General features: G+C 40.1%; 3 protein-coding genes across 4 annotated transcripts in view; 1 reads left to right on the top strand and 2 right to left on the bottom strand.

Annotated features, from left to right (window-relative positions):
* Window positions 1-2,915, bottom strand: part of LOC119726634 (ubiquitin-conjugating enzyme E2 H) — a 42,786-nt gene extending 39,871 nt beyond the window's left edge. The window contains exon 1 of the mRNA XM_038198389.1: window positions 2,748-2,915. Within this exon, the coding sequence (XP_038054317.1) occupies window positions 2,748-2,800 (53 nt within the window). The 5' untranslated portion in view covers window positions 2,801-2,915. The remainder of the gene's footprint in view (window positions 1-2,747) is intronic.
* A 2,976-nt stretch (window positions 2,916-5,891) lies between these two features.
* On the bottom strand, window positions 5,892-15,150 carry LOC119726632 (nuclear-interacting partner of ALK-like; the record flags this gene model as incomplete). Its single annotated transcript, XM_038198388.1, has 9 exons — window positions 5,892-6,268; window positions 7,619-7,849; window positions 8,863-9,028; window positions 9,723-9,865; window positions 10,929-11,056; window positions 11,411-11,494; window positions 12,737-12,887; window positions 14,059-14,215; window positions 14,990-15,150. Coding segments are annotated over 9 exons (1,335 nt in total), but the record flags the coding sequence as incomplete, so codon positions are not given.
* On the top strand, window positions 15,143-24,549 carry LOC119726631 (kelch domain-containing protein 10-like). 2 transcript variants are annotated; one of them, XM_038198387.1, is made up of 8 exons: window positions 15,143-15,331; window positions 16,825-16,973; window positions 18,158-18,242; window positions 19,757-19,911; window positions 20,605-20,871; window positions 21,566-21,680; window positions 21,890-22,029; window positions 23,268-24,549. In XM_038198387.1, the coding sequence occupies exons 1-8, from the start codon at window positions 15,226-15,228 to the stop codon at window positions 23,484-23,486; spliced, it is 1,236 nt and encodes a 411-aa protein (XP_038054315.1). In that variant the 5' UTR covers window positions 15,143-15,225; the 3' UTR covers window positions 23,487-24,549. The 2 variants fall into 2 exon arrangements, with proteins under 2 accessions (XP_038054315.1, XP_038054314.1); XM_038198386.1 differs by having other exon boundaries at window positions 21,851-22,029.
* The last annotated feature ends 1,276 nt before the right edge of the window (window positions 24,550-25,825 follow it).

The raw sequence follows: 25,825 nt of genomic DNA, 5'->3' as shown, positions 1-25,825 counted from the left end.
TTGCAAGTAAAGTAAATAATTCAATAAACATGGACCAATTTATTTTTTGGGTCGATGCAGGTCTCATTAAAAAGTGAATAACTTTTGTAATGCTAGAAAAACAGCAATTTACAAAATTGGTATTTTTTTAAGGATGAATTTCGAAAATAGCATGGGGAATCCAACTTTAATAACATGCACAGAGTAGCGAGGACTCCATGAGGAATGCCGCTCTAAAATGTCAAATTGCTTGCGGCCCGACAATAATTCTATTCTCGCAGGGTAAGATGGTTCCCGTCCCACAACCAGTATCAATAATGTATGGCCCGGGAGCCAGTCTGTTCTCAAGGCAGATCACTTTTTGCCCAAAATAAAAACCTTTTTTTTTTGGAGGATTGCAGACGCCGAACAAGAGAAGAGTTCTTTTGGTTGGAATAAAACATACAAATTGAAATTTATGGAGAGAAATCAAACTTGTTGAAGAGCACCGGAACAAGTCACAGCTAGTAAAGTCATTTTGAAGATCAGGTCAAACCAGTACATACGCACTGCGCAGTCCGATCACCAAACATTAAAACTAGGGAAAGATTTTATAAATGGACTTCATGTACATGAAAAAACTCTTGAGAGAAGGCGCCCTTTTGGGCTCGAAAACGCATAATTTACCATGAAATGATAATAGAGATCGTTAAAAAGTACCTTACGAACGTCCACACAACTACATACATGTACATGTACACAATGGAAATTTTTTGTTTTGGGTTATTACTGCACGGAGGAATTTCGGGGTAAAAAAAATAGGTTCTCAAAAATCGAGCCGTTAGAGCGATAGTCATAATTCGAGCTACATTTGTTTCTTTTTGAAAACGTTCTTTACGGATCACAATGTGTAGGCCTATAATTCTGAAGCTAATGTAGGCCCTATATCTCACACAGACATGTCAACTACATTTTATGTGGCACCAGTCTTATTTTATTGATATAGACATGAATGCAAAGTTGGCAAACTGACAACTCACTTCCTGAATATTAACATCATACACATTGTATAGACTCCACAGAACTCAACCTGCATAATGAAGATAGCGTCACAACACAACAGCCACATCCTCTGTAGACTTTATATGTTAATTGCTCATTAACATGAAATACACATAATGTTACCTATAAAATTGTAATGCTGTTGAGTGTACAAAGCATACATGTACATACATAGGTACATGAATATGTACGCAATTACGTGTTTCACATCTAAAAAATCAAGATGGGCAATAAGCAAATGTTTAACTCATACGTATAATTGACCTACCGGTATCGCCGTTTGCGAGTTAGCCCATCCCTTAGACAACCCTATGGAATTCTTTACGTTAAGTTTTGTTTGACTCAGATTTTGCGCATTCCGCGTCCATTTTTGTATCACGTAATTGGACAATATTTCACAAGCTGCGTTAACGCAATTCTACCGCGATAGGTAAATATTTACTCAGTTACAGACTTGTCTTATTTCCACAAAGTACCCCACTGGGGCAGAAAGAGTACAGACAGGCCTCCTGAAAATGAGGGTTAACTCTACTTTGCCCATTTTCATGGAGGTGCTTTGCGGTAAAACGTGCTAAGCTCCTTTTGCTACTAAGCAAAATCAGCTGGAAACCAGTTAAAAGGCAATGCACATCACATGGTATTTGGCTGGTAACCTACATACTGTTGCTGAGCAATGTCTTTCTGTTCTAAGCAGTTATGAATTTATTCAATAGGTAGAGGGTTGGCTGACATCATCTGATGTTAACATCTATTCATTTGCATACCAGTTTGCGTTACCATTCAACAATCTAGACTCATGGACCATTGAGTTCCAAGAACATAGGTCTGGGAGCTAGATTTATAAGCCAATGTAAAACATTCCTGGATGTCCTCGCCCACCTATTGATGTTAAAATCATGTTAACCCTGGCTCATGCAGTAACTCCTTTGATTTACAGTATTCGCTTAAATCAGTATAGAGGGATGTATACACCATCCTCTTTTGTGACGCGGGTCTGGTCATTCCCAGTACCGAAGCAAAGCAAACAGTAATTTGTGATGTCACAGCAAGCATAAATGTTTTAAATTCCTCAACAGTTGTACACTTTTCAACTCCGTTGAATTTGTGTATGTTCTGTGACATTCGCAATTCACATTCATGTTGGTAATCAACTATTTGGTGATAGAATACCCACAAAACGTTACCAATTTCTTTTCTGGTGTATTTAATTTGTTTGTTTGTTTATTTGTTTGTTTGTTTGGTTATTATTATTTTTTTGCAACGGTTACCGAAATTTTGGCTATGCGTCACTTCACTGGAAATTCATGGTTCAAACGGTAATGAACTACATGCATCGCTATTCATTAAGCAAAATATACAGTGTGCACAGCACTACAGGAAAATACGAAAAAGTTATTTTAGAAAACAGAATAGGCCTATTCATTTTTTGTATTTCCTTCTTAAACTTATAAAAGCAAAAAAAGACACTTAATCGTAAATTGTTTTCATAATTACTAAATCACGACTCTGGCGACTATATTGAAAAAGAAAAACAAACAGGGGCCATTGTATTATAATTTTGAAGATATATTTTTGGTCCACCCCAAAACAGACGTAGACGTCAGCAGTTTCCAACAACACAGACACCCGCATCGACAGCGGTCGAAAAGTGCAAAAATGACCGTTTCAATCACCGACATTTTTCTCCCCAAATTCATAAAATAATACGTCGAAAAACAAAAGGATACAGCTTGACTACGTCCGTGTCCATCCGTCGTTTATTCGGCGGCGGTGACGACATTTTGAAGGGCTAAAATCAGGTGAATTTTTTCGTCGAAAAACAGCTGTTCCTGTGCAGAAAAGATACACCCTAGGATCTTGCGCGATATACACATCACAAAACGTAAACCGAAGTTAGCCGAACCGAACCAAAACAATAACTATGCAGGACGATACCACTTCTAGTGGGTAAGTCTTAATTCCCTTTTGCGCATATCTCGCTATATTTCATTCACAAAAAGGGGAACACTGCTCACAAACCTTACTTTAAATAATTATTTCGGAAATCAAAACATTATTTTCATCTTTTTAATTCCTATCGTCAGATTTTCACAAAAGTGTAATTGCAACTTATCCCACACCAACAATTATTGACCCCTTAAACAGCCAATTTCGGAAGTTGAGCACGTGACGCTGACGTCATTCTTCAAGGTCATTGAAACTGCGTGACCCTTATCAATAATTATTGAAATCCAGGTCAACAGCTGACCACACATAAACACATTACGTAACCAGCTGCAGTAGGCAGATTGGAAAATTTGTTTCTAAGCAAAATTGCGATATTTTGACATCTTTTAAGGTTCTACATTTCCATTGAGTTTTAAGGCTTGGACTCTGCCTTGCTGGATAAACAGTACAAGGAATGTTCAAACTGTACGAAAACAGTACAAGTCCTACATGACTAAAGTACCATATTTGCATATTTCCTATTTGCATATATTATTTGCATATACTTACCGTTTTCAATTTCCATAACAGTGCATTTTTTGTTATTTCATTGTTGATCATCATTTCAAAATTAAGCACACAATTAAGTCTTACGTTTATAACCGTTAAACTTTATTCCGGATATTCAGAAACAACACACAATATCAGAAACTGCACACCATGAGGGAATATAAAGGAATCCGTTTTTCTATTATTTTATTGTCAAGATTGATCATGTACAGACTTCCTAGATCACACTCACAAAACTTGATTAATTTAAAAAGGGTGTAAGAAATATCAAAACATACACACACAAGAAACTGAAAGGAAATTTAAGGTTCTTTTACTCTGAATGCTATTACCCCAAGGATATAATTTTGATCCGGGTTAAAACATAAGAAACGTAAACATTTGAAGGAAATTCATTCTTCCTGCCCCAGGGTCATTTTAATATATGTCTTTCTTTCCCTTATGGGGGGATTGAGCATTTAATTGGGGGGGATTAATTTTTAGCCAATTCTATTTAAATAAAGAATTTTAAAAAAATATAACAAATCTGAAACCAGTATGAAAAAAACATTTTTAAAAAAGCAAAAATAATATAAGCAAATCAATTTTATGAACACCAAAATTAAGAAACCTCAAGTTATGTCTGACAAATGACACTTTGTCACCTCTACTGTTCCCATTTTCATATCTAGGCTGGTCTGTTATGTGACCTTCTGTTATGTTTGACAGCATACTTGCTAGGTCTACATGTGTCTCCATAGAAACTTGATTGTAATAAAGGCTGTAGATCTACTGTTGTTAATCCAATAGTCACTTCACCCCTGACCCCCCCCCCCTTCCAGAAAAAAAACAAAAACAGAGTGATCCATTTCTTCAATTATTACTCAGTTCTTTTATTTTGATAAATCACTCGGTGAGACATCCAGAAAAATACCGGCATTATTCAAGTGAAAACACTGACTGTTTTCATCTTGTTTTCCAGTTTACGATTTCTTCAATGTCTGTGAAGTTGCGCTGTGACTCTCCGACTCATAATAAGCCGATTCACAAAGCGCCCCCCCTCCCCCTCCTTCCAAGTTGACAAACCACAGCCTTGATTAATGTCCGACCTGTCTGCACAAACGTCTGACAGGCACGCACGCATGTACGATGAGTGGGGTTGAAACATGCAGTGTGGTGTTGGATCTGGAGAGGTGCAGATGTTTCCGTGTGCGTAGTGCTTAATGAATCAGTCCCAAAACAATTAATAAATAAATTAAAAAATAAATAAAAAAAATAAAAAAAATAAAAGCAAACAAGAGAAACAAAATTTCCCTGCTGTGCAGTGACCTTTTGTAAAGTTAAATTTACAGGTTAGTATGATTTATCGGGCCCCAGTTCGAATCCCACTCGAGGCATCGCATGGATTGGGCTTTCAGTCAATTCCCAGTTTCACAAATTTTCACAAGGTTACAGCTCCAGCGCCATTAACATTTCAGGAAATTCAGACTTTCAAGACAAAAATGAGAAAATGTGAGGCGTTCTAGCAAAATGAGACAGAACTCATGACAGAACTAGAAATGATAGTTAGCAGGTACATTGTACTAGGAAAGAGAAGAAAATTCCCCTTACAATTGCACTTCAATTAGACATGTCACATTCCGTTGACAACTTTTGGCTGTTTAAAATATCGCATTTGTCGACATGTCAAAAAAGTAAAATACTGAGAAAAAGACCTGTAAATTTTCAACTGTTTTGTAAGTCTTGGAAATGAAAGATACCAATTGGGTTTTTTTCTTAAAAAACACTTTTATTCCACAGTTTTTATACTATTACTTTAAAATATTGGTTGTAGACATACCAAAAATTACAAAAATATTGATAATTCTAAAAATCGTAAAATAATTTTAAATTTTTTTTTTTCTCCACTATAGCCTGTGCCCACTTTCATCTCATTTTGCCAGAACGCCTCACGGATATCAAAGCAAAATTTTTAAAATAACTAAAACATGACCAGATCCCACAAAATGAGTCTACTAATGGACAATTTTTCTTTTATTAGTTTTCAATTGCAGTAGGATACATAAATTGCTCGTCAGTGTGACATTTTATTATGCCCAAATATAGAGTACCGAAGTGTGACGTCATTTAGAACCAGAAAGTGTAGTGTAAACGAATGGAGTATGCGCGCGTGTTGGTTCATGGGCTGAGTCACGCGCTTAATGCCTTTTACACACATTTTGTGCGCGTGATGTATTCACTTCGGTACTCTATGGGCTCCGTGCGCCAATGAAAGAGGGCGCCCTTTTACCTAGCAATGACGTCCCATGGGCGGGACATTTAGCTGGTTGACGCGCACCGTTCCTTGTGTGTGACGCACGTAAACCAGGGGATTTGTACTATGTACAAAAATGTACATGCAACGGTACGGCCGCGCGTCGCGGCAAAATTGCAGTCAGGCAAGATGGCGTCAGTCGGTCACCCCCAACTGTACTTTCTTTGCCGGTGAGGGGGTACTTGCGAACGGAGCGGATAGTGTGGGTGAAAGGGTTGTAATGATTCTGTTCAACAGCCAATAATACAAAAGTAGCTCTGGCGATATTTGACCCATCTTGTTGGGTTGGGTCACAAATGATTAATAAAAATAAAATGTCTCCAGGATTGGAGAATCTCTTCAGGACTAGCTGGTATCTTGGGGAGGGTCTGTGGTCTCCTTAGGAGGAGCAGCTGTCTCCTTGCTCTGCCAGATGTTCAGGATTCTTCTTACAGCTTTCCAGGTCTGACTGGGTGGTGTCTGGAAAGAATGAGAGAGAGGAGGTTTTTTGTTCACACTGTACTTTACACACCAGGGTATAAACAAGTTTGATAAATGAATACCCAAAATTTCATTAAAAAAGCAAGGCTAGATTTTATGGAAACCAAGCAACGTGGACTCCATGAATGATGAACAGTAGATGGCAGAGGAGTTGGGCTGGGGAGCAGTATTTTCCTCGCCTTCCATCGCTGAGACCCGGGTTCGATTCCTGCCTGGACCATTATGTGGATTGGGTTTTCAGTCTCTGCCTGATTCCCTGGGTTTTCCTCAGAATGTTCTTCTGGGGTTTTCCTTCCACATCTAAAACTGTTATTTCTTCACATTGTCTTCTCTTTAACTGGGCCCCATGGGAGACCCCATGGGAGACCACTGAATGTGCTACTTGGTTAAAATGAGAATTAAATAAATATAACTTAGTCACCACTCAAGAGAGGTCTGCTAGGAGAAAGGCACCGGTTTGCAAACGTATGATGCAAAGTACGCATGACTTATTTTGTTTTGCATGTGCCCCATTAGATATCCTTGGGTAAACACCAGACACCGTCGTCAATGCGCGTTCAAGAGTTCCTCCAAGTGGTCCTTCTCAACACTCGCTTTGTAACCGTTGAGGGGGTACTTGCGTTTCGAGTCAATGGCAGGGATGTCTTTTTACCCCATCACGGCAAAATTGGACTTCAAAGCATTTGCGACTGCATGGGACTGCTTCTTATCTGTTTTTTGATTTTTGTTTTTTGTTATTTTGCGTAGCACAAATAGTAACTAAGTTGTAATTTTCGCTCAACAGCTACAGGACATTGGGCCAAGAGCCCAATTTCATAGCTCTGCTTACCGTTAGCGAAAAATCCCTGCTTACTGTAGAAGAAAATTCTGTGCTTACGGTAAGTGTAATTTCACAGGTTAGCAAAGAATCTTGGCTAATATGTAAATCCCGTAACTAAGGATTTTGTTTCCTACTGGGTTAGTGCAGAATTAAAAAATAATGGTGATCGTAATTGTGGAATTCTGTGGTTGGCAGCGCCATGAAATTGGGCCCTGGTGTTAAATTATGTTATAGATGATCTAGGGTGCTTAGCCCTGGCACACACTATTGTGTTCCATCACACATGATACTGATTGTGATACCCACTGTTATGTCAGATCCGAACAAGCCAACCAAGCTCAGTGGTAAGACCCGTGTCCTCGTAAGCGTATGCATTATCTGTTCGAATCCCACCAGAGTAAACTTAAGAATTTTTTTCTTGCAAACTCTTGAACAGCATTGAAGCATGCAGGTGCTTACAGAATTACGTTCGTGAAGGACAAAACCCAATATAACAACTTGGAACTCACTGTGTCCTTGTTGATGACCGGTGCCAACGCTCCATAGGAGTCTGGGTTGGTCTTCTTCAACAGAATGACCAGCAACTGCTGCCAGCTCAGCTCAGCTGAGGGCTCATCGTTGGACTCGCTCTGCTCGTTTGAGATTCTCTGCAGTTTGATTGACTGGAAGGTCGAGGACTGGATCCAGGGGCACCACGCCCGGTGCTCCGTCGCAGGGTTGAAAGCTGACTTCTCGATATCCTGTGGAAACGCCAATTGCAATAAACTTCAAACAGTTGAGGATTGTAACATGGACATTAACCTATTAGCACCTGTACAACATTGTATTACATTGTATGTATTCACTGGTGAATCCATATAACCATAGAGTACTCAAGCAGTTTCAGGGCCCAATTTCATAGCGCTATTTAACAGCCGACTTTGTGCTGACCGAGCCTCCATCTATTTCATAGGGACCGTTAAGCAGTAAGCACAGCAAAAGCACGCTTAACCCCAGAAGAAAACTTTGCTTAAATCAGTGACGTAACAATAGAAATCTCTATGTGCGCGCAACCGTTAGCATGAAATAGTACTTAAGCAGCAGCATGATTTTCTGCTACAGTAAGCACAACTTTTCTGCTTACTGTTAAGCAGTGCTATGAAATTGGGCCCTGGTGACAAAGGGAGTAATAGGCAGGGCGGTTTGGTACAGAGACTTATGGGTTAAATGACGGAAGAGATATTTCAACTACGTGCACTTACTTATCCAGTCGTTGAAAAGAAATTTGCTATTGCAAAACACTATTTTCTGTATAACTTGAAGTTGTTTGGGGCTTTATGAAATTCTTCGATACTGACAAACATATCCTGTTTCATTTTAAGTTCATTCCACTTCTCAGACAGCTCTTGTACATTTAATAGCTTTACCAGAAGGGATACTCAACATCCCCAAAAATATCAATTTATTTGAGCCAATAGTTGGTAGAACGAAACAACTGATTGGATGAGATTTGAACCTAGACCTTGTAGGGCCTTCAGAACAACATTCTTGCAAGCTTTCAACCCTACGTTTGTGATCTGCCACTAAGTCAATGTATTTGGTCATGGGGTGCTCATTACAAGCCAAAACCTATAACTATCTGTTAATTGCAAATCAGTTCTACAATAACTGAAAGAATATCTTAAATTCTCAGTTAACATTTTGTATGACACATAAATGCTTTCATTAAATGCTTTTTCTATATTCTCATGGCTACAAAAGGAGATCAACTTGCCTTGATTCTCTTGGCTGATGGTTCCTCATCTGTTTCCGCACCACTTGCTTCACCAACCACTGCCGGTCTGGTCTCGGCCTCCTTCAAGGAAACAAAATTCCAAAGGCCTGCATGTCGTCGGCAGTACTGGCACACCAACACAGGGCAATTGGTTTGCTCTGAATGACTGCAGTAAAAAAAAGGAATCACATACCATTCAGTTGAGCTGTTGAAAAAAAAGGGATACTTAAAAAACAGGTTACTAGGGTACATTTAAAAAATGTTCACATGGCCATCCAATATATCCGCTCGGAATGGTGCTTGCAGGAGATGAGGAGCCAGTAACGTTGGCTCGGTGTTTATAATGCATTGTCATAATTCCATCTTACTGTCAATTAAGTCTGTTGTAATTGGAGATTACAAGCAAGGAATCACACAAGCGCAAAGTATAGTAACTCATGCCGAGCAATGCTAATAAAAATGCAAAAAGGAGTTAATCGGCCTTTCCAAATTTGTATTTTTAGTCCATGGCATATGATGCGTCGTTGGATTAATATACAAAATAATTGGCTTAGAAAGTAAGTATGCAACTGAAACACACACTGAAAAAATGCATATACAAAGGGTTAAACAGCAATGTCAAATGTTGAGCTTATTTTATGGGTGAAGCAAAATATAAGAATTCTTGTATTTTCTGTACTTAAGGATTCCTTTTGACGGGCAATAATTTCATTAACAAATTTCAAGTGAAAAAAAAATTATTGCTTTTTGATAAAAAGAATTAAAGGAGAATAGTCCAGGAACACAGTAGGTTCTAGGGTGGGGCATAAACTGTGAATATGAACGTGAAAGATCGAGGTTAACGATTGCTAGTCACATACCTTTTCTGCCAGCCAAACACTGCAAGCAGACAGCCAGCCAGCCACACTGGTCTCTCCTCCTCACTAACAATGACCGCTGAATCGCCCCTCTCCGAAATCGACTTCAAAAGTGCCGCCTCCACATCACTAATAACAAATTGCTCCTTAAAACAAACAAACAGAAGTCAAAAGAGCCCAAATAAGGATTAAACAATTTCAAGTAAGTCAAAAGAAACCAAAATTGACCAAATAAGCATTAAAAAACAAACCACAAAAAATGCACCAACAAACAAGCACTTGTTATAGTTTTAGTCAGCACACATACAGTAATATTATATGTGCTGAATACAATTTGTAACAAGTGTTTGTCAGGGTTTTTTTGGCTAAGAAAATGTGGAAAAATGTGTGACTTTTCAAGTTTTCACATTTTTGTCTGCATTTACTACAACACTGCATGTCCCTTCTTAAGTTTCCCATGGTAAACAAAACTGGAAGAACTTAGTTAAAAATGTCCACAATTCCCCAAAAAAGTTTCTGATGAAATTAGATTTCATTAAAACGTTCATCCTTGGTGTGAAGTTCAAGTCACATTAGGCCTAATCTAGACGCCGCGCTATTGCCGTGCCAAACTCAATTAATTTGACAGTTTTGACTTCGGCACAATGATAGCACGGCATTTAGAACCATTTGGCTCGGTGATTTGAGTTTGGCACGGCAACGCTCTTTAGGGCGACAAGGTTGTCGCACTATCGCCATTTTGAATGGCAGTGGCAGGGCACTGTTCTGAATGCCGTGCCATTGCCGTGTTCAACTCAATTCAATTTGAAGGTGGGGCAAACATTTTAGGAATGCGCATGCTCACAATCACCTCTCTCGCATACGCATCACAGGGAGTGAACTGAGCGTGAATATTTTGATCGTGCTGAAAGTTCATTGAACTACTTGAACTGCTTGAACCTGACCAGTTACTCCAGATGCATTAGGGTTTGAATGTTAAGTTTTGCATTTAGAGCAACTATCCTGCTACAGACGAGCTATTGCTGAGCTCACTTCAATTGAGTTCGGCACAGCAGTAGCACGGCATTTAGAATGGGCCTTGCTGAACTTGAGTAGAATGTCACTTTCTGAGTCTTGGACTAAAGACAGTGACTCAAGTCAGATTTGAATCCTGATTTGAAAAGTGATTTGACGAAAGCATTAATGACTTTGACGGAATTTGCATTCTACCTCTTGTTTGACAGGACTGCAGTCAATGCTGGGTAAGTTGACGCCTAACGAGTGCAAAGTGTCTACCCTGGAGTAATAGCTCTCGATGGCGGATTTCACATCACCCAATGGAATGTGAAGAAACGATTCTGCCAAAATAAATATAAAAATTATTAATAATAAAGTGCATTTATATTGCGCCAAATCCATTAAAATGCTCTCAGGCGCTTTACATAAGAAACAAAGAGTAAACGATAAGAACTAAAGCTAAAACAGTAAATACAATTAGTGAAATTTAAAATTAATCTTATAAAGTTGAACAATTAAATCAATACAAATTATGGAAGTGTAAAATGCAAAGATGAAATAAAAAACTATACCATACCATACCATACAAACCGGACCTAAAGGGATTAATTGAAATACATATAAAAAATGATGCTGATATTGGAAATTATAGCAAAACTTTGATCGAAGTCATCAAAAGATAATCACCAACTAACCTGGCGATGGGCTGTCAGGCCAGGGACATATCTTACTGTGGGCACTCTTCAACGAATCCTTCAATTTATTATAGGCTTGACTGTCTAAAATTAAAAACAAAAATCAAAATGTATGTAATGTAACTGCATTGAAACATCAACATTTGCAATAGCATCAAACAAAAAAGCTAAGGTGATTTTTTTCTAGGTACTACACTTGTTTAATTTGTACTTTAGTACTTATTGTGCACATCAGCGACCAATTTTGTGCAGCTGCTACATAAAGTGTTTTGCTAAGGGCTCATTTCACATCCGGGACAGGTTCTGAACAAGTTGCGGGTAGAATCGTTCACTTTGTCCGGAAGAAGCTCTGCATTTGTCCCGGACGTGTTCCGGGGAAAATTTTCATGAGCAACTGCTTGACTCACCAATACGGATAACTTCATTGCGAGAAGATTGTGGGGGGAAGTTGTTCAGAATCCTGCAACTTATACCCGATACAATGTCTGCAACTTATCCGGAACTCGTCCTGGATATGCATTGAGACAGGCCCAAAGCACAGCAGATAGTTGCTCAATGCTCAGCATAAACAGATTAAAGGTAATATGCAACATTTGCAAATATCAAAAAACAAAACTACCAAATTATTATGAAATACCTTACTTTACTGTAAGTGAATTATAGTCTCAAGCATCCTGTGAAATCATGGCACCTGGTGTGCTGCCATTTTCAAGAAAGTGTGGATTTTTGTATCAATTTCCGACAATAGTCAACCGACCATTGTTGGAAGTGAACTGACTTTTTTCAAATACTGCCCCCAATTTACCAAATTTAGTTAGTCCACATTTTGTTTGCAATCAGTTACATAACTGTGAACGGGTGCAAGCTGGTTCCCTGACCTGATAATTCAGGGTACCAGACTACAGGCTACTATTAGTTCTGAGAATTGTGAAAACTTGAAGGTAAAGTTAATACAGGGCCAAGTTCAGGCAAGGACTATAGTTGACCAATGGTTAACTAACATTTGCCCAAACTCTGTCTAGTCTAAGGTGGTTGACTACGCTAGTCGACTATTTGGAACCAGCCTACTGGGGTTGGTTGCTTCACTGGTAACCAATAGCCGCGCGCATTCATAACGCTAGCAGAGAGCCAGGATCCAGAAGTTTTGCGATGACATTTTGACCAGCGTTGACTGGAGACGTTCGCACTTTGCTATCAGTGCGCAGGCGTAAGGTACGTCACAAATCAACCACTAGTCGACTAATGGTCCTTGCCCGAACTTGGCCCAGGCTAATGAGATGCTGTAAGTGTAACACCAAAGCTACCAATGTTGTCCACATTCCTTACATGACTCTGTCTCCCACCGTACGGGAAGTCCGCCGCACACTATCTCTCTACAGCTGACACATTTCAAGCAATCTGTGTCGATGTTCTCCCAGCCGTAACGTGCACAGTGCAAGGGGGAGAGATCTGAGGGCTTGGCAAACCAACCAAAGGCATGATATGTGAGTTAAGAAATAAAAATCAAGACAGGGCCATAAAGGAGATATATGACGAGAGACCCCTTTTCCAATCAAGTGATTTTGCTATGTAATTTACCTGAGGTGCCATTGTTCACATGGTGAACACTTCCACATTAACCCCTCTACTGTTTGAACAGTCATAGACAGTCAAAGATTCCATCCTCTTCCTTGCCATGCCTTTTGCACAGGTCAGTCACCAACAGTCAGATCATGTTACAATAAAGCACTATGACTAGTGCTATTCAGTCAACAGACAAAAACAGGCAAGAAGAAGCCACAGCTGGCTTATCAATCACCTTAAGTCAAAACCATAACTGTGTCAAGCAAACAGACACAGCCACAGGATGCACCACATGAAAAAGTCTCATCTACCACATGAGACTTAATTCTTTAAAAGACTGGGGGTCTTTTTCTATGCAGACCATAAATCAAATGATGGATTTTGTGTAAAATTTTATTTAGCCCTCAAATTATTGTGGGGTGCTGTGGTCCAATGGTTACGGTGTTCGACTCGTGTGCCGTGGTACATGGGTTCGAATCCTGACCGTGGGAACATGGTGCTTGTGCTCTTGAGCAAGGCACTTTACCATTATTGCTCCGTCCTTCGGATGGGACGTAAAGCCGTAGGTCCCGTGTGTTGTGTAATGCACGTTAAAGAACCCAGTAACACTTATCGCTAAGAGAAGGGGTCTGCCCCGGTGTTTCTGGCAGTGGCTGCAATATGCGCCGCAGTACCTTGTAAACCATTATAAGGTACTACATAATGGGTCTCATATTTCTCATAAACTTTATTTACCTTTCTTTAATAATAGACATAATTTCCAGCGCCTTGAGTACCTAATTGTTGGTAGATACGTGCGCTATATAAGACTCCGATATTATTATTATTATTACCATATGACATACTAATAGTTAGCTCTGTACATATTTGGCACTTGATCATTATGATGATAATGCGGTGCTTATGTAGCACTTTTTACCAACGGTCTCATCAACGTGCTTCAAAATTATTACCCCTGTTCATCGAGCTAAGAGACCACTTTGCCAGTTGGAGGGAGGGGATGAGGGCTAAGGAGGGTGTGGGGTGTGAGCTTGTTACCCTACCCCATACCCATCCAATGTTGTCTTACAACTGTGTAAGGATACTGTGAAGGTCTCCACTCTTGCAAAGAAATCCTGAGTGTTGAGTGGCCTGAAGCATCGTCTGGATGGCGTATCTGGCTTGGTAGCAGGGAGGGCTCCATCGGCGACATCACCTGACATTTGCCCTTCACTGCCATCAGGTTCACCTGATTCAACAGGACTGAAATAGGGCATATAAAATGGAACAGCAAATTCATGCAAATTCACTTTCCAGGAATGTGGATTCACTTTTAAGTAATGTAATTTATACACACACTCATTTTTGTCCCTATGTTTTTACCGCTGCAATGAGTCATTTTGCTCAAGTCTAAAATAAAAATCCCGAAATATTTCTACAAAATCAATCTGAAGACTTGCTGCTAAGTTTAATAATATTTATAAAATAAAAATAAATACGATAAACGTCGATCGTCTTATTTTCTTGTTTAAAATCATGGTCTTCAGTCGGAGTACAAGGCCCCTCGTTCCTTGCCCTCCTCTCCCCATCATCCCCAGTTATATTTGGGTTTGAAAACCCACCCGTATATGTAGCTTGGATAACTCCTGCTGACATGCTCCTATTCCTGAGGCTGATGTCAGCTGGCTGGAAACTTGTTTAGCTACAGTGAATGCTCCATCAAACTTTTTGCAATTTTGGAAAGAAGGCACTGCCACTAGTCACTTAACTTCAATATCAAGACCCCACTGCCCTGGCACTGTGCAAGAAACAGTACCTTAAATTTAAGCTTTGAATTAATGGTTTCGGACTTGTAGTTGTACTTATATCTTGTATTACATTTTTTTAACTTATTAAAAAATGCATGTCGTGCCACAAGAGGGCGTCCTAATACGCAATATAACGCCCATTTCACATCGTTGAATAAAATTTGTTACTCGGTTCTGTTAAATAAATCTTATTAAAAAACGCAGAATCAAATTCAAAATGTCGGCTTACCTATCGTCTTTTGATTCACCCTTTGGTTCTCTCCGGATAAACGAGGAAAAGAGAGCTTTTATTCGTTTTGCACCGCCGCTGGCGCTGGACAACTTTCTTTTTTCCGCCATTTTGAAAACTTTTACGAAACCAAGCTTTTTGTTAACTACGCTCTGATTGGTTTAAATTATCAGGCTGTGGCATTCAGACCAATAGCTGACCCCAATAAATAAAGCCGGCCCAAAGTTGCGCAGAACATGCGCAGAATTACACAACAAACCAAGATGGCAGCGCCCATGATCGGGGTTGAAGTTGGGAAGTTTGTTCACATTAAATCAAGATTTAACTCTGAAAATGAACTAGGTGTGTATGGGATACTGTTTCTGTTTTTTGGAAAGAATGTTGGGAACAAAATGTTTGCAACCTGACGCCACTTCCGCGATTGTGTACTAAGTCTATGGAGAGTCAAGAACATTTTCTAATTTCCTAATCCTAACAAAAAACGAAGTGGCTATCGTTACGGCAGCCGTTGTTTAGCGCCCTCTACGATACTTTTTTGATACGCACGCAGGTATATAATTATTTGTTTCCCCACATTGTAGCGAGCAGTGCGTCAGCTCAGTTGATAGAGGGTAGGATTTTGCACCGCGAGGTTGCGGGTTTGTTTCTCAGTTTTGCACTCAGCACTTTTTTCCTTTTCTAACCTGAGGCTTTGGAGGATTTTTTTTAAAAGGGAAATAAAGTCCGAGTTTCATGACGTTCAAATTCACTTTTTTTTCCTTCTAATTACATATTTTCTTCTCATGTTTTTATAAAAGTTGCAGTCTACCGTAACGATAGAAAATGGGAACTGCGAACAAAAAATGTAACAAAATTGGAAATGTTTCTCAGTCCCAGATTCATGTCTTATCATCATCAGAAAATGCACCCCACTTTTCATAGACTTTGTACACAACCAAAGAAATTTAGGTAATCCTTACCTTTAGGACCCTGTTTCTATAAGGTTAAAAGACTCACCAAAACAGCTGACAAAATGACACTCAAAAGTGATATTCTTTTGAACAGCTGGCAATGACACCTTCTTGAATATCAGCAGGTTTAATTTTGTGGAAAGAGGGCAGTGCTTTGATTTGTCAGGTGTAAAAGACGACGATGACAAACAGAAAATATATTCATAAAGCAAGATGGTGAACTGCAAAAAAAAAGGTAAAAAAGTCACATTTTCTTTGAAAGTGCTTTCAAAATTACAACTTGAGTGAGTAACATGAGTTTATCTGAAGAAAAAAGACAAAGTCACTTTGGTTCTGCAGAGTCATCTGCAATTGTCAGTTTGAACAGAACTCATAAAAATAGAGGTGTCCTAAAGATAAGGATTACCGCAATTTTAGAAGTGGCATCTGGATATACGATACTACATTCATTCCCTGGTTTTGTAAATGTTGGGGGCATCTTCTGTGTACTCCTAGAACTATGGGTCTTACACATGTAAGATCGACCCATAGTTCTAGGGGTATCTTCTGCACGATTGGTCGATCGCGTTGCTCATAATTGGGAAGATTGTTTAGGATATCTCGGACTGAACTTACCTATTAAAATTGTATAACAAATTCTCCAGATTTGTGAGTTAGGATTCCAGGAAAAAAGGGTGTTCGACTAGTGGCAGCAGGATCGACCAGTAGTGTCTTGATCGACCGATAGTGCAACGCAATCGACAGATGGCGCACATTGACGGAACACACCCAACATTAATATCTATCAAAAATTATAACTGTCTTCATAACTACCAGTTTAATTATTTTTACATTGAAACAAGACTTGCAAAAATGCGGATTTGTGATTGTGTTTGACACTGACAGTTAGTGAAGAGCCTTATCCAAGAAGCGGCCACTGCTGCGCGACAGATGGCATCAACCTATTTGCGTTTGGAGGATACCATCCTGAATATTGCAAGAAAACGAAGCGAAAAGGTCACATAGTTATCAGGAGACATGAAGTTTTCAGAGAGGTACGTTCACTCGTTCAGCTTTCCTCACATAAACTGCATACACTGGGGTCAATGTAGTTCAGCTTGGAATAAAAAAATCAGCTGAAAATATAGCCTCACAGCACCATATAATTCTACAGCTCCTGCACAATTGAGGCATGATGAAATACAAATATTGAGTGGCTCAGAGTGAATGGGAGGAATATTATCGCAAGGTAAAATCTGGACTTTTCCATTTTACAAGGCGAATTAAGCCGAGTGTAGGCCCTACTGGAAAAGTCCAGATTTTACCAAGCGATAATATTCCTCCCATTTCACAATTTAAAGCCACTCAATATTTCTTTTTATATGACTGTCATAAAGATCCTTGTCATTTTATATATTTGAACTTTTATTTCAATACAAAATTGGTGAAATATTTATTTCTCTCTTCCAATCCACCCCTTCACAAAAATGTTTGAACCAACTCTATAGCGCTGGCTCTTTGGAACAATACGCATTACGTGCAATGTTGGACATGCACACCAGCATGCATTTTCATACAAATACTGCGTCATGGAACAAGAATGATCCTAACTGTTGAATAGTAAATCCCATTCACCTTGGGCGAATGGGACTTTTTGAGCCCCGGCGGAATGGGGGCAATAACAAATGTCGCGTGATGTGAGTTCCACCAATCAAATGACAAGGATCTTTTTGTATAAATGCAACTAATATATGTTTATGAGTGCAATGGTAAGATTAATTTCATGAGTTTACAGATGGTATAATCCATTCCACGAGGTGAAGCTGGGCGGAATGGTATACAAATATTGAGTGGCTCAGAGTGGAATGGGAGGAATATTATCGCAAGGTAAAATCTGGACTTTTCCATTTCACGAGGCGAAGCCGAGTGAACTGGAAAAGTCCAGATTTTACCGAGCCAAATGACAAGGATCTGTATGTTGGTTATATAATATGTTTTATGCGGCACGTTTCACCATTAGTGTGTAAGCAGGGTATTGAACTTTTAATATTTTTGTTCTGGTGTCGTCGGGCCATGGGTTGGGACAAATAATTCAATGACACGTGATCAACCCATGGTGATTTAATCATGTGTTGTACAGGTGTATTGTTCAATATGGTAGCACACTGCTGTATGGTTCATTGATTTTGGTTATTGGACTAGCTGCCTCATATTCTCATGCTTGTTTACTTCTTGGCAGATGTGGTGCTTTAATCTTGCCAAAGAGACGTGGCATGAGGTCAGCATGGCGGGAGATGTACCACATGAAACGGCATCAATGTCAAGTAAGTTAGTTACCATGACGGGGATGGGGCGGTTGCAACGGGGATGGGGCGGTTGGAAGGGGGTGAGATGGTTGCAATGGAGGGTGGGGGCAGTTGGAAGGGGGTGGTGTGGTTGGAATGGGGTTGGATGGTTGCAACGCAGGGTGGGGTGGGGCAGTTGGAAGGGGGTGGAATGGTTGCAACGGAGGGTGGGGTGGGGAAGTTGGAAGGGAGTGGTGTTTGGAAGGGGTTTGGATGGTTGCAACAGAGGGTGGGGTGGGGCAGTTGGAAGGGGCTGAGATGGTTGCAACGGAGGGTGGTGGGCAGTTGGAAGGGGGTGAGCTGGTTGCAACGGAGGGTGGGGTGGGGAAGTTAGAAGGGAGCGGTGTTTGGAAGGGGTTTGGATGGTTGCAACGGAGGGTGGGGTGGGGCAGTTGGAAGGGGGTGAGATGGTTGCAACGGAGGGTGGTGGGCAGTTGGAAGGGGGTGAGATGGTTGCAACGGAGAGTTGGGACTCGGGAGTAGTTGGAAGGGGTTTGGATGGTTGCAACGGAGGGTGGGGTGGGGCAGTTGGAAGGGGCTGAGATGGGGGATTGGATTGTTGCAACTGAGGGTGGGATGGGGTAAATGGAAGGGGGTAAGATGGTTGCAACGGAGGGTGGGGGGCAGTTGGAAGGGGATGAGATGGTTGCAACGGAGGGTTGGGACTCGGGAGTAGTTGGAAGGGGTTTGGATGGTTGCAACGGAGGGTGGGGTGGGGCGGTTGGAAGGGGCTGAGATGGTTGCAACGGAGGGTGGGGGGCAGTTGGAAGGGGGTAAGATGGTTGCAACGGAGGGTGGGGGGAAGTTGGAAGGGGGTGGGATGGTTGCTGAGTTGTGGTCAACATGCACAGACCAAAGATTTTAAGCAATATACTCTTCAACTTTCAATTCATTTATTTCAGGAAGTGGAATTGTGAGCCAATTGAAGATTTTTACTTGGGGAGGAGGGGGGGGGGGGGGTTCCGTCTCAGTAAAGGTCCAATTTCAGCTTCAGGAATATGAGGTAAAGCTGAAGATATTTCTATTTGGGTTGGACATTAACCCTCTCTCTTTGGCTTGCAAATTCAACAATGCCATCTCAACTGTCCAAATCAGTAGCCCTTGAGTTCTCCCTGCCTTCATAACACAGTATTGATTGGCCGTGATTGTTTCATATGTACCTTGATATAGCTGTGCTTTGAGTGTATAAGAGATTGATAATTAAGCCAGCAGTACCTACCAGTAATGTACTTGCTTTTGTCTGTTGATGGAATTTGACTGTCTCACTGCCTACAAGAAACATTATATGACTGTTGGTGACTAGATTGTGTATAAAGGCATGGCAGCGGAACAGGATTGATTTTTTCGACTGTCTGTGATTGCTCAAACAGCAGGAGGGTTAAAGGTTTGTACATGATTCTGAAGCCAGACAGGAAACTGAAACTCAAGATGGATCTGGGATTTCAAAACTCTCCTCAAATTTTCGTTTCCTAATTCTTGGTGTTTTTTTTCAGTGCTGCTCAGTGGGCACACACTCCTGCTGTTCGGCGGCACCTGCTACCCTTGGGGACAAACCAGCAATGCAGACGTCATCTGCTTCAATTTGAAGGAAAAGAGGTGGTCGGCCTTGACATGCGAAGGTCAACAGCCTCCTGGAAAATATGGACACGTTAGTACAAAGTAGACTAGATCCAACTTAAAAACACTTATTAAGCATGGTTGATTTCAGTCATAAAGAGGAAATTTAGGCTAATATTCCTCGTGGAAGTTCTAAAAAAGTGTGGCATTTGACAAGTTTACAGTCAAACCACACACACAGTTTCTTTTTTCACCAACTTCTCGAGACCGCTTTTCAGATATTCAGTCAATGATTAAATATTTGAATATTCAGCTCAGCCCTTAAATAACCTATGCAGGTTTTGTTACCATTGACCACCAGCGGTGCACCCGGGGGGGGGGGGGGGGCTTTAGCCTCCCTGTCCCCCCCCCCCCCCCCCCAAGAGGTTGTCAATTTTTTTTTGTAATTTTTTTTTGTAATTTGTTTTTTTAGTCCCACGATTTTACCTTGGTGATATGTATGTGGCCTATTTTCGAGTAGTATAATATGGGTGTAAGTGGCACCACCAACATCAAAATAGTCCCCCCCAAAACAAAACAAAATCCAATTTAATTCTGCGGGCCAAACATTTTGGGCAACTTTTTTTGAAAACAATTTGAGCCCCCCAAAAAACCAAATCCTGGGTGCACCGCTGTTGACCACGTTTACTTGTGCTCATTTGTTCGCTGTTTTCGTCCTGTTCTGGAAATCATCCAATTCTGAGCAAGAAAGAAAAAACAAAAGACGTGTGTTTGGCTCCTAAAGGCAATGTCTCTTCAGCACAACCGCCTGTTTCTCTTTGGAGGCTGCCGGCAAGTGTCGGAAGAGGACTTCTTGTTCGATGCGGACCTCCACTCCTTGGACCTCAGGAACCTGACCTGGTCTCTGCTGTCCAACATGGAGGACCAGAACGACGCCGAAGCACCCTCGAGAGTTATGTACAGACACGGCCTGGCGTGGCACGAGAATAAACTGTACATCATTGGCAACAGTTGGAAAGAGCTGTACTCTATGTCCATATATCAGAGTGAGGTACGAACTCCTATATTCCTACGGGCAATTATTTTTTCTGCTCCTAGTTTAGTCATGACAGTAAAAATGCACGATGTAAGTTGCACGATTCTCGAACTTAACTTCCCTTATAAAAAGAACCATGAATAAGAAAGAAATGGTAAAAAAAGTTTCATTGAAATAAGTAGGAATTGATTACATATGATCATAAGAAGATAAATTGACATTTTTTTGGGGGGGAGGGAAGAGAAATTGAGTTCAGTTTAATTTAAACTTATGGCATTCCTATATCCGAAAAAACCCAGCTCAAACCACAAAGCTACAGATAAGTAAATATATCCAGTTACAATAACAAAAATTAGCTTCCTGTAGTTACATCATTGAAAATAATTCAATACAGAGCCACCAAGTGGTTATCCCTCCTTTATGTTTAGTTGTAATACCACAAAAACAGAAATACTTTTGGAAACACTATATTTGAAAAAAAAAGTTGTATTCACTAAAACATTTCAGAGCATGTCCAAAAAATACTACAACTGTACATGAAAAACACCTGGTTTCTTCCAAGTGCAAAATGTGAACAGTTTTGACGTGGTCAGCAACAGCTTTTTCTGTATGGTGAATTTCCCTGAGAATACAAAATAGGAAAATACATATATCCATCGTGGATCTGATTAGTTAAGTAAAATATGAGAAATTTCACCTTTTTTTTAAGGTTCACGTGTACGACTTGGAAACTAACTCCTGGGGTAAGGAAAGAACACTACCGTGTCCCCAGAATGGCCACCCAAACAGGAGACAGTACCATAGTTGTGTGCAATGGAAAAATGGTAAGTACTCCTTTGACCACCTGCAGCGCTGACCGAGATCTGCGTGAGAAAAATTCACAAACTCGCTTGGGTGGGGCTAATTAACTACAAGTTCCTGCCAGAGTTGTATGACTCGTGACTCTGATGCTGACTCGAGTCTTTAAGATAGTATTTGTTTTTGTTCTTTTTAGTAAATATTGTCCTTTATCGATTGATGTTTGCCTTTGAAGAAGTCTACATTTGTGGAGGGCTCTACAACATGGTGATCTTTGGAGATCTTTGGAAGCTGGAGCTACCCAGCTTACAGTGGAGTCTGTTACCAACTCAGATGCCGGTACCAACGTTCTTTCATTCAGCTGCAATAACATCTGTGAGTAATCTGGGCTTGATGTGAGAGTAAGTTTGCGATTGCACTATGCGAAAGGAAGTTCTCTTATGTGAGTTTGTGTTCTGAGAAGAACTTGTTGAAAACTCAAATCAAGGACAGTATGCCCTGCTTGTCGTCGGAAGACTCGGAGATTCCATCTGGTTATGGTGTTACGTAGGGGAGTGGAAGCAAGGAAGCGTGGAGGTGTGAAAGCTGTAATACTGGAGACCAAGCTAACCTCATAACAAGTTGGAACCTCAGTCTCCTGGGCAGAGCATACTCTCCAACACATTCAGTTTTCAACCAGTTCTACGAAGAACCAACTCACAAATGAGACATCCTTTGCACATTGTGAATCCACAAACTAACTCTTATTGAATACTGCACTATGCAGACCTTTAGTCTGAAGACTGTATAGTTTTTAGCAACCTGACCCTTGACCATGCATTCACTGTAATTCAACCGTTAAATGGTATCTTCTCGAAAACTAGTTTAAACTCCAGTAAAGTTGGCAGAGCTCAATACCACCACCAAACAATCTCTTTGAAACTACAATTCCCCCAAAAATCTGATTAAAAGCTCATTTTGTGCTGACAGCATAGAGCTATGTTAAATTACTAGAGTGCTAACTCCCCATTCTTGTGCGTGGAGATAGTTTGAAGCCATCCAGGACGCAGACATTTTGAACTCATGTGCGTGTTTGTAGAACATAATGAAATTAGATGGAGTGAATTTTGAAAGTGTACTCTAAATGCAACGCACAAGTACAACATACACAAACAACATCAGCGCGTCATGGCGGTTAAAAAACGTCAGGGCAAAAATCATCTGCAGCTGGTATGGGCATGTGTTTGCGTTGTTTGAGCAGAGCAAAATGACACGCTCATATACTAATTGTGCGTTTCGATTTTGGGCGTATCGGCTTCGATAGTGCACTTGTATAGAATACAAATGCAGGTATGCAAATAGCCGTACAAAAACTTTGAGGTTTCCATAGGTTTGTACACAAACATGGATGTGCCCAGCAGGCATCACTTCATACATCAAGTCAGCGCTCTAGTAATTTAATATAGCTCAACGGGTGACAGTCACATAGTGTCTCTGGTTACTTCAAGAGTGCACAGCACTTTCCACACATTTTGGAAAGGTTTGCTGGCTAAACAGTTTACAAACATGACTTTACTCTTCAATTTTATTGATTGTTTTTTTTTTAAGATTGTTTCCTTTCTTCTCTTTTGAAGACCAAATGCATGTATGTCTTTGGCGGTACGACTTCTCCGGGAGATGGCAAACGGACCAACAACGTCTTCAGAATATGGCTGGCCCTGCCCCCTCTCACGGATATCGCCCTGAGGAAAGTGCTGTCTCTACTACCCGACCGAAGCAAGGAGAGTATAGCTAGCCTGCAGGATTTGGGCATACCCAAGAATATCATGGATAGATTGAAACATGTTGAATGATTCTTATGTCAAGGATACTTAACAATGTTATTATCTTTAGAATTATTCAAGTTATATTTTTGTATTATTGGGAGAGTTCTGAAAAGATGAAACGTAAATATTGGGCAAGGCAGCAAGATACATCAAAATAAATTTGTTGGGTTCCACATATCCTTACTCATAAAGCAATTTGGTTTAAATATAAAAACCGTGCATTTTATTTGATAAACTGCTATGAAAGAACATTAGCTTATATTGCTCAAGTTTTATATAAGAAACAAAAAGCTGCTGCAACTACTCATCTATCTCAAAAGCCCCCAAATATATATATATATATTATAGTTTTTAAAAGAGGAATTTGTGTCTCACAGTTTAACTTCAAGTTTAATTGTAATCTAATCGGTCATGAAGTGCGTTTTGATTTGGTTACCGGTTTCATCGGTTACATCATACTAAAGTGCTAACTCCTCATTCTTACGCTCGGAGATACTTTGAAGCCATCCTGCGCGCAGACATTTTGAATTCATGTGCGTGTTTGTAATATGTAATAGAATGACAGAAAGAAATTACTGTCATGAACAATTGTGAAATTGATCAACCCTTTATGAATAATTTAAGACGTAATTTTTCTAGAATCATAATATGAGGGTGATGGAAACAAAATAATACAATAATAGATTATTTGTATGCAGAAGCTATTTTATTTACATGTTAATTTTATTACAGTTATTGCAACAGTGTCTTAATTACGTGTATCCCTGTGAAATTAACCGGCGCTGCACGGGATCCAAACAATTACTGGATTTTGAAAGGTTAAACAAAATATACAGAATGTGCCCAAAAAAGTGCAACATTCAGAAAACAAATAATTAAAACTGTTTAATGTTTTTTTTCTTCAATGAAATTATATTTGCATTAGGCCAAAAAAAAAGTCTTCGGTTTCTGGTATGGAGCTTGCCTCAAAAGTGGTGCAGCAACGTGGCTATTTTCTTTTGTTTTTTGTACTTTTTTTCCCTTCAAATGTCAGCTAATGACTAGCCTGCAAATGGTGCCCGACTAAATTTAGTGCAAAATGTATGGGAGCCCAGAGAGGCCACATAAAGCTTTTACTCGATCGTAACCCCATCTAAAAACACGTTACAATTTTGCAGCAGCAGGATTCCAGTCAAACCAGTGAGTTTGGCGCTTTTGAGACATTATCTTATATTGAAATAAAAAACTTTTTAATTTTGCCGACACGCATGGCTACGGTGATGCCTGTGCAGACCAGAAACCGGAGCCCTTTTTTTGGGCCTTAAAGCCTGACGGTTTCTCAGTCCACTCCTTTTTACCCCATTCCATTTGGGTCCCAAGATCCAGATATACAATCAATTAAGTGAAAGGGTGTAATTTTTACTGGGGCCACTCTCACCTGGACATGCTGAATCTGGGTTTTAATAGTAATTGAATAGGTATTGAAATTGGTGACATCACATGTGAGAGTGGCCCAAGTAAAATGTACACTCGTTCACTTAATTGATTGTACTTGTGGATCTAGGGACCCCAATGGAATGGGGTAAAAAGGAGTGGATTGAGAAATAGTCAGACTTCAATGTAAAATCTAATTTTATTGAGGAAAAAAAATATTAAACAGTTGCACTTTTTGGGCACACTCAGTACAACTATATAATGATTTTGCATGTGTTCTTGATAAATTAAGTTAAGTTGAGAATAAAGCATGTTGAATAAGGAATATTGTTGAGAGGTGTTTTTACTTGGTATAAGTTTAATTTAGTTAAGTTTGCATTTTCGAGAAAGATGCTATCATCGGTCAAACATATAATAATGTATGTGTTAAAATATTGCTTGGTAAATTCCTTAATCTTTTGTGTCCGATTACTTTTTAAAAGTGAGCCAAGTAGTAGGCCTATGCCTCATTCATTAAGCTTATGCGCCTATCAATTGTCCCCCCCCCCCCGGGCTGCCCCACCCAAGATGTGGGGGTTGTCAATTTTGAAGCGACAAAATCCCCAACCCTCGGGGCAAAATTTAAGTGACAATTCCCGACCATGCCCCGACATATGGGCGCACTAGTGATTGCGTTTCCCTGTAGTACGCCAATGTTTATAACAATGTAATTTGAGTGACCAAAATTCCCGCCCTGGGGCATGAAAAACGTGACCAATTCCCGACATCGGACCTGGGCAGCGCGGGGGGTGACACATTTGATAGGCGCATTAGAAATTGGGGTTTCAGTTTATCAGCGGCCATGATGTGTTATGCGCAGACAGTTCCAAAATAAGTTTATTCCACTTGCTTAATTAAGGGACCGTCACGCTCACCATTTGGCCCTTTTTTCCCCTTCTTTTTTAGCTTAAATT

This window comes from Patiria miniata, unplaced genomic scaffold, assembly GCF_015706575.1.
Source record: "Patiria miniata isolate m_02_andy unplaced genomic scaffold, ASM1570657v1 HiC_scaffold_2, whole genome shotgun sequence".
Classification (NCBI taxonomy): Eukaryota; Metazoa; Echinodermata; class Asteroidea; order Valvatida; family Asterinidae; genus Patiria; species Patiria miniata.
This window is presented reverse-complemented; position numbering and strand designations above follow the sequence as displayed.

What these genes read in the sequence shown, in the direction of transcription:
- LOC119726631 (XM_038198386.1), top strand. Translation starts at nt 15,226, where the DNA reads ATGCGCAGAATTACACAACAAACCAAGATGGCAGCGCCCATGATCGGG. An exon ending in TAACTCTGAAAATGAACTAG is followed by an intron (nt 15,332 to 16,824) that starts GTGTGTATGGGA and finishes TGACACTGACAG; the next exon opens with TTAGTGAAGAGCCTTATCCA. An exon ending in TGAAACGGCATCAATGTCAA is followed by an intron (nt 18,243 to 19,756) that starts GTAAGTTAGTTA and finishes GTTTTTTTTCAG; the next exon opens with TGCTGCTCAGTGGGCACACA.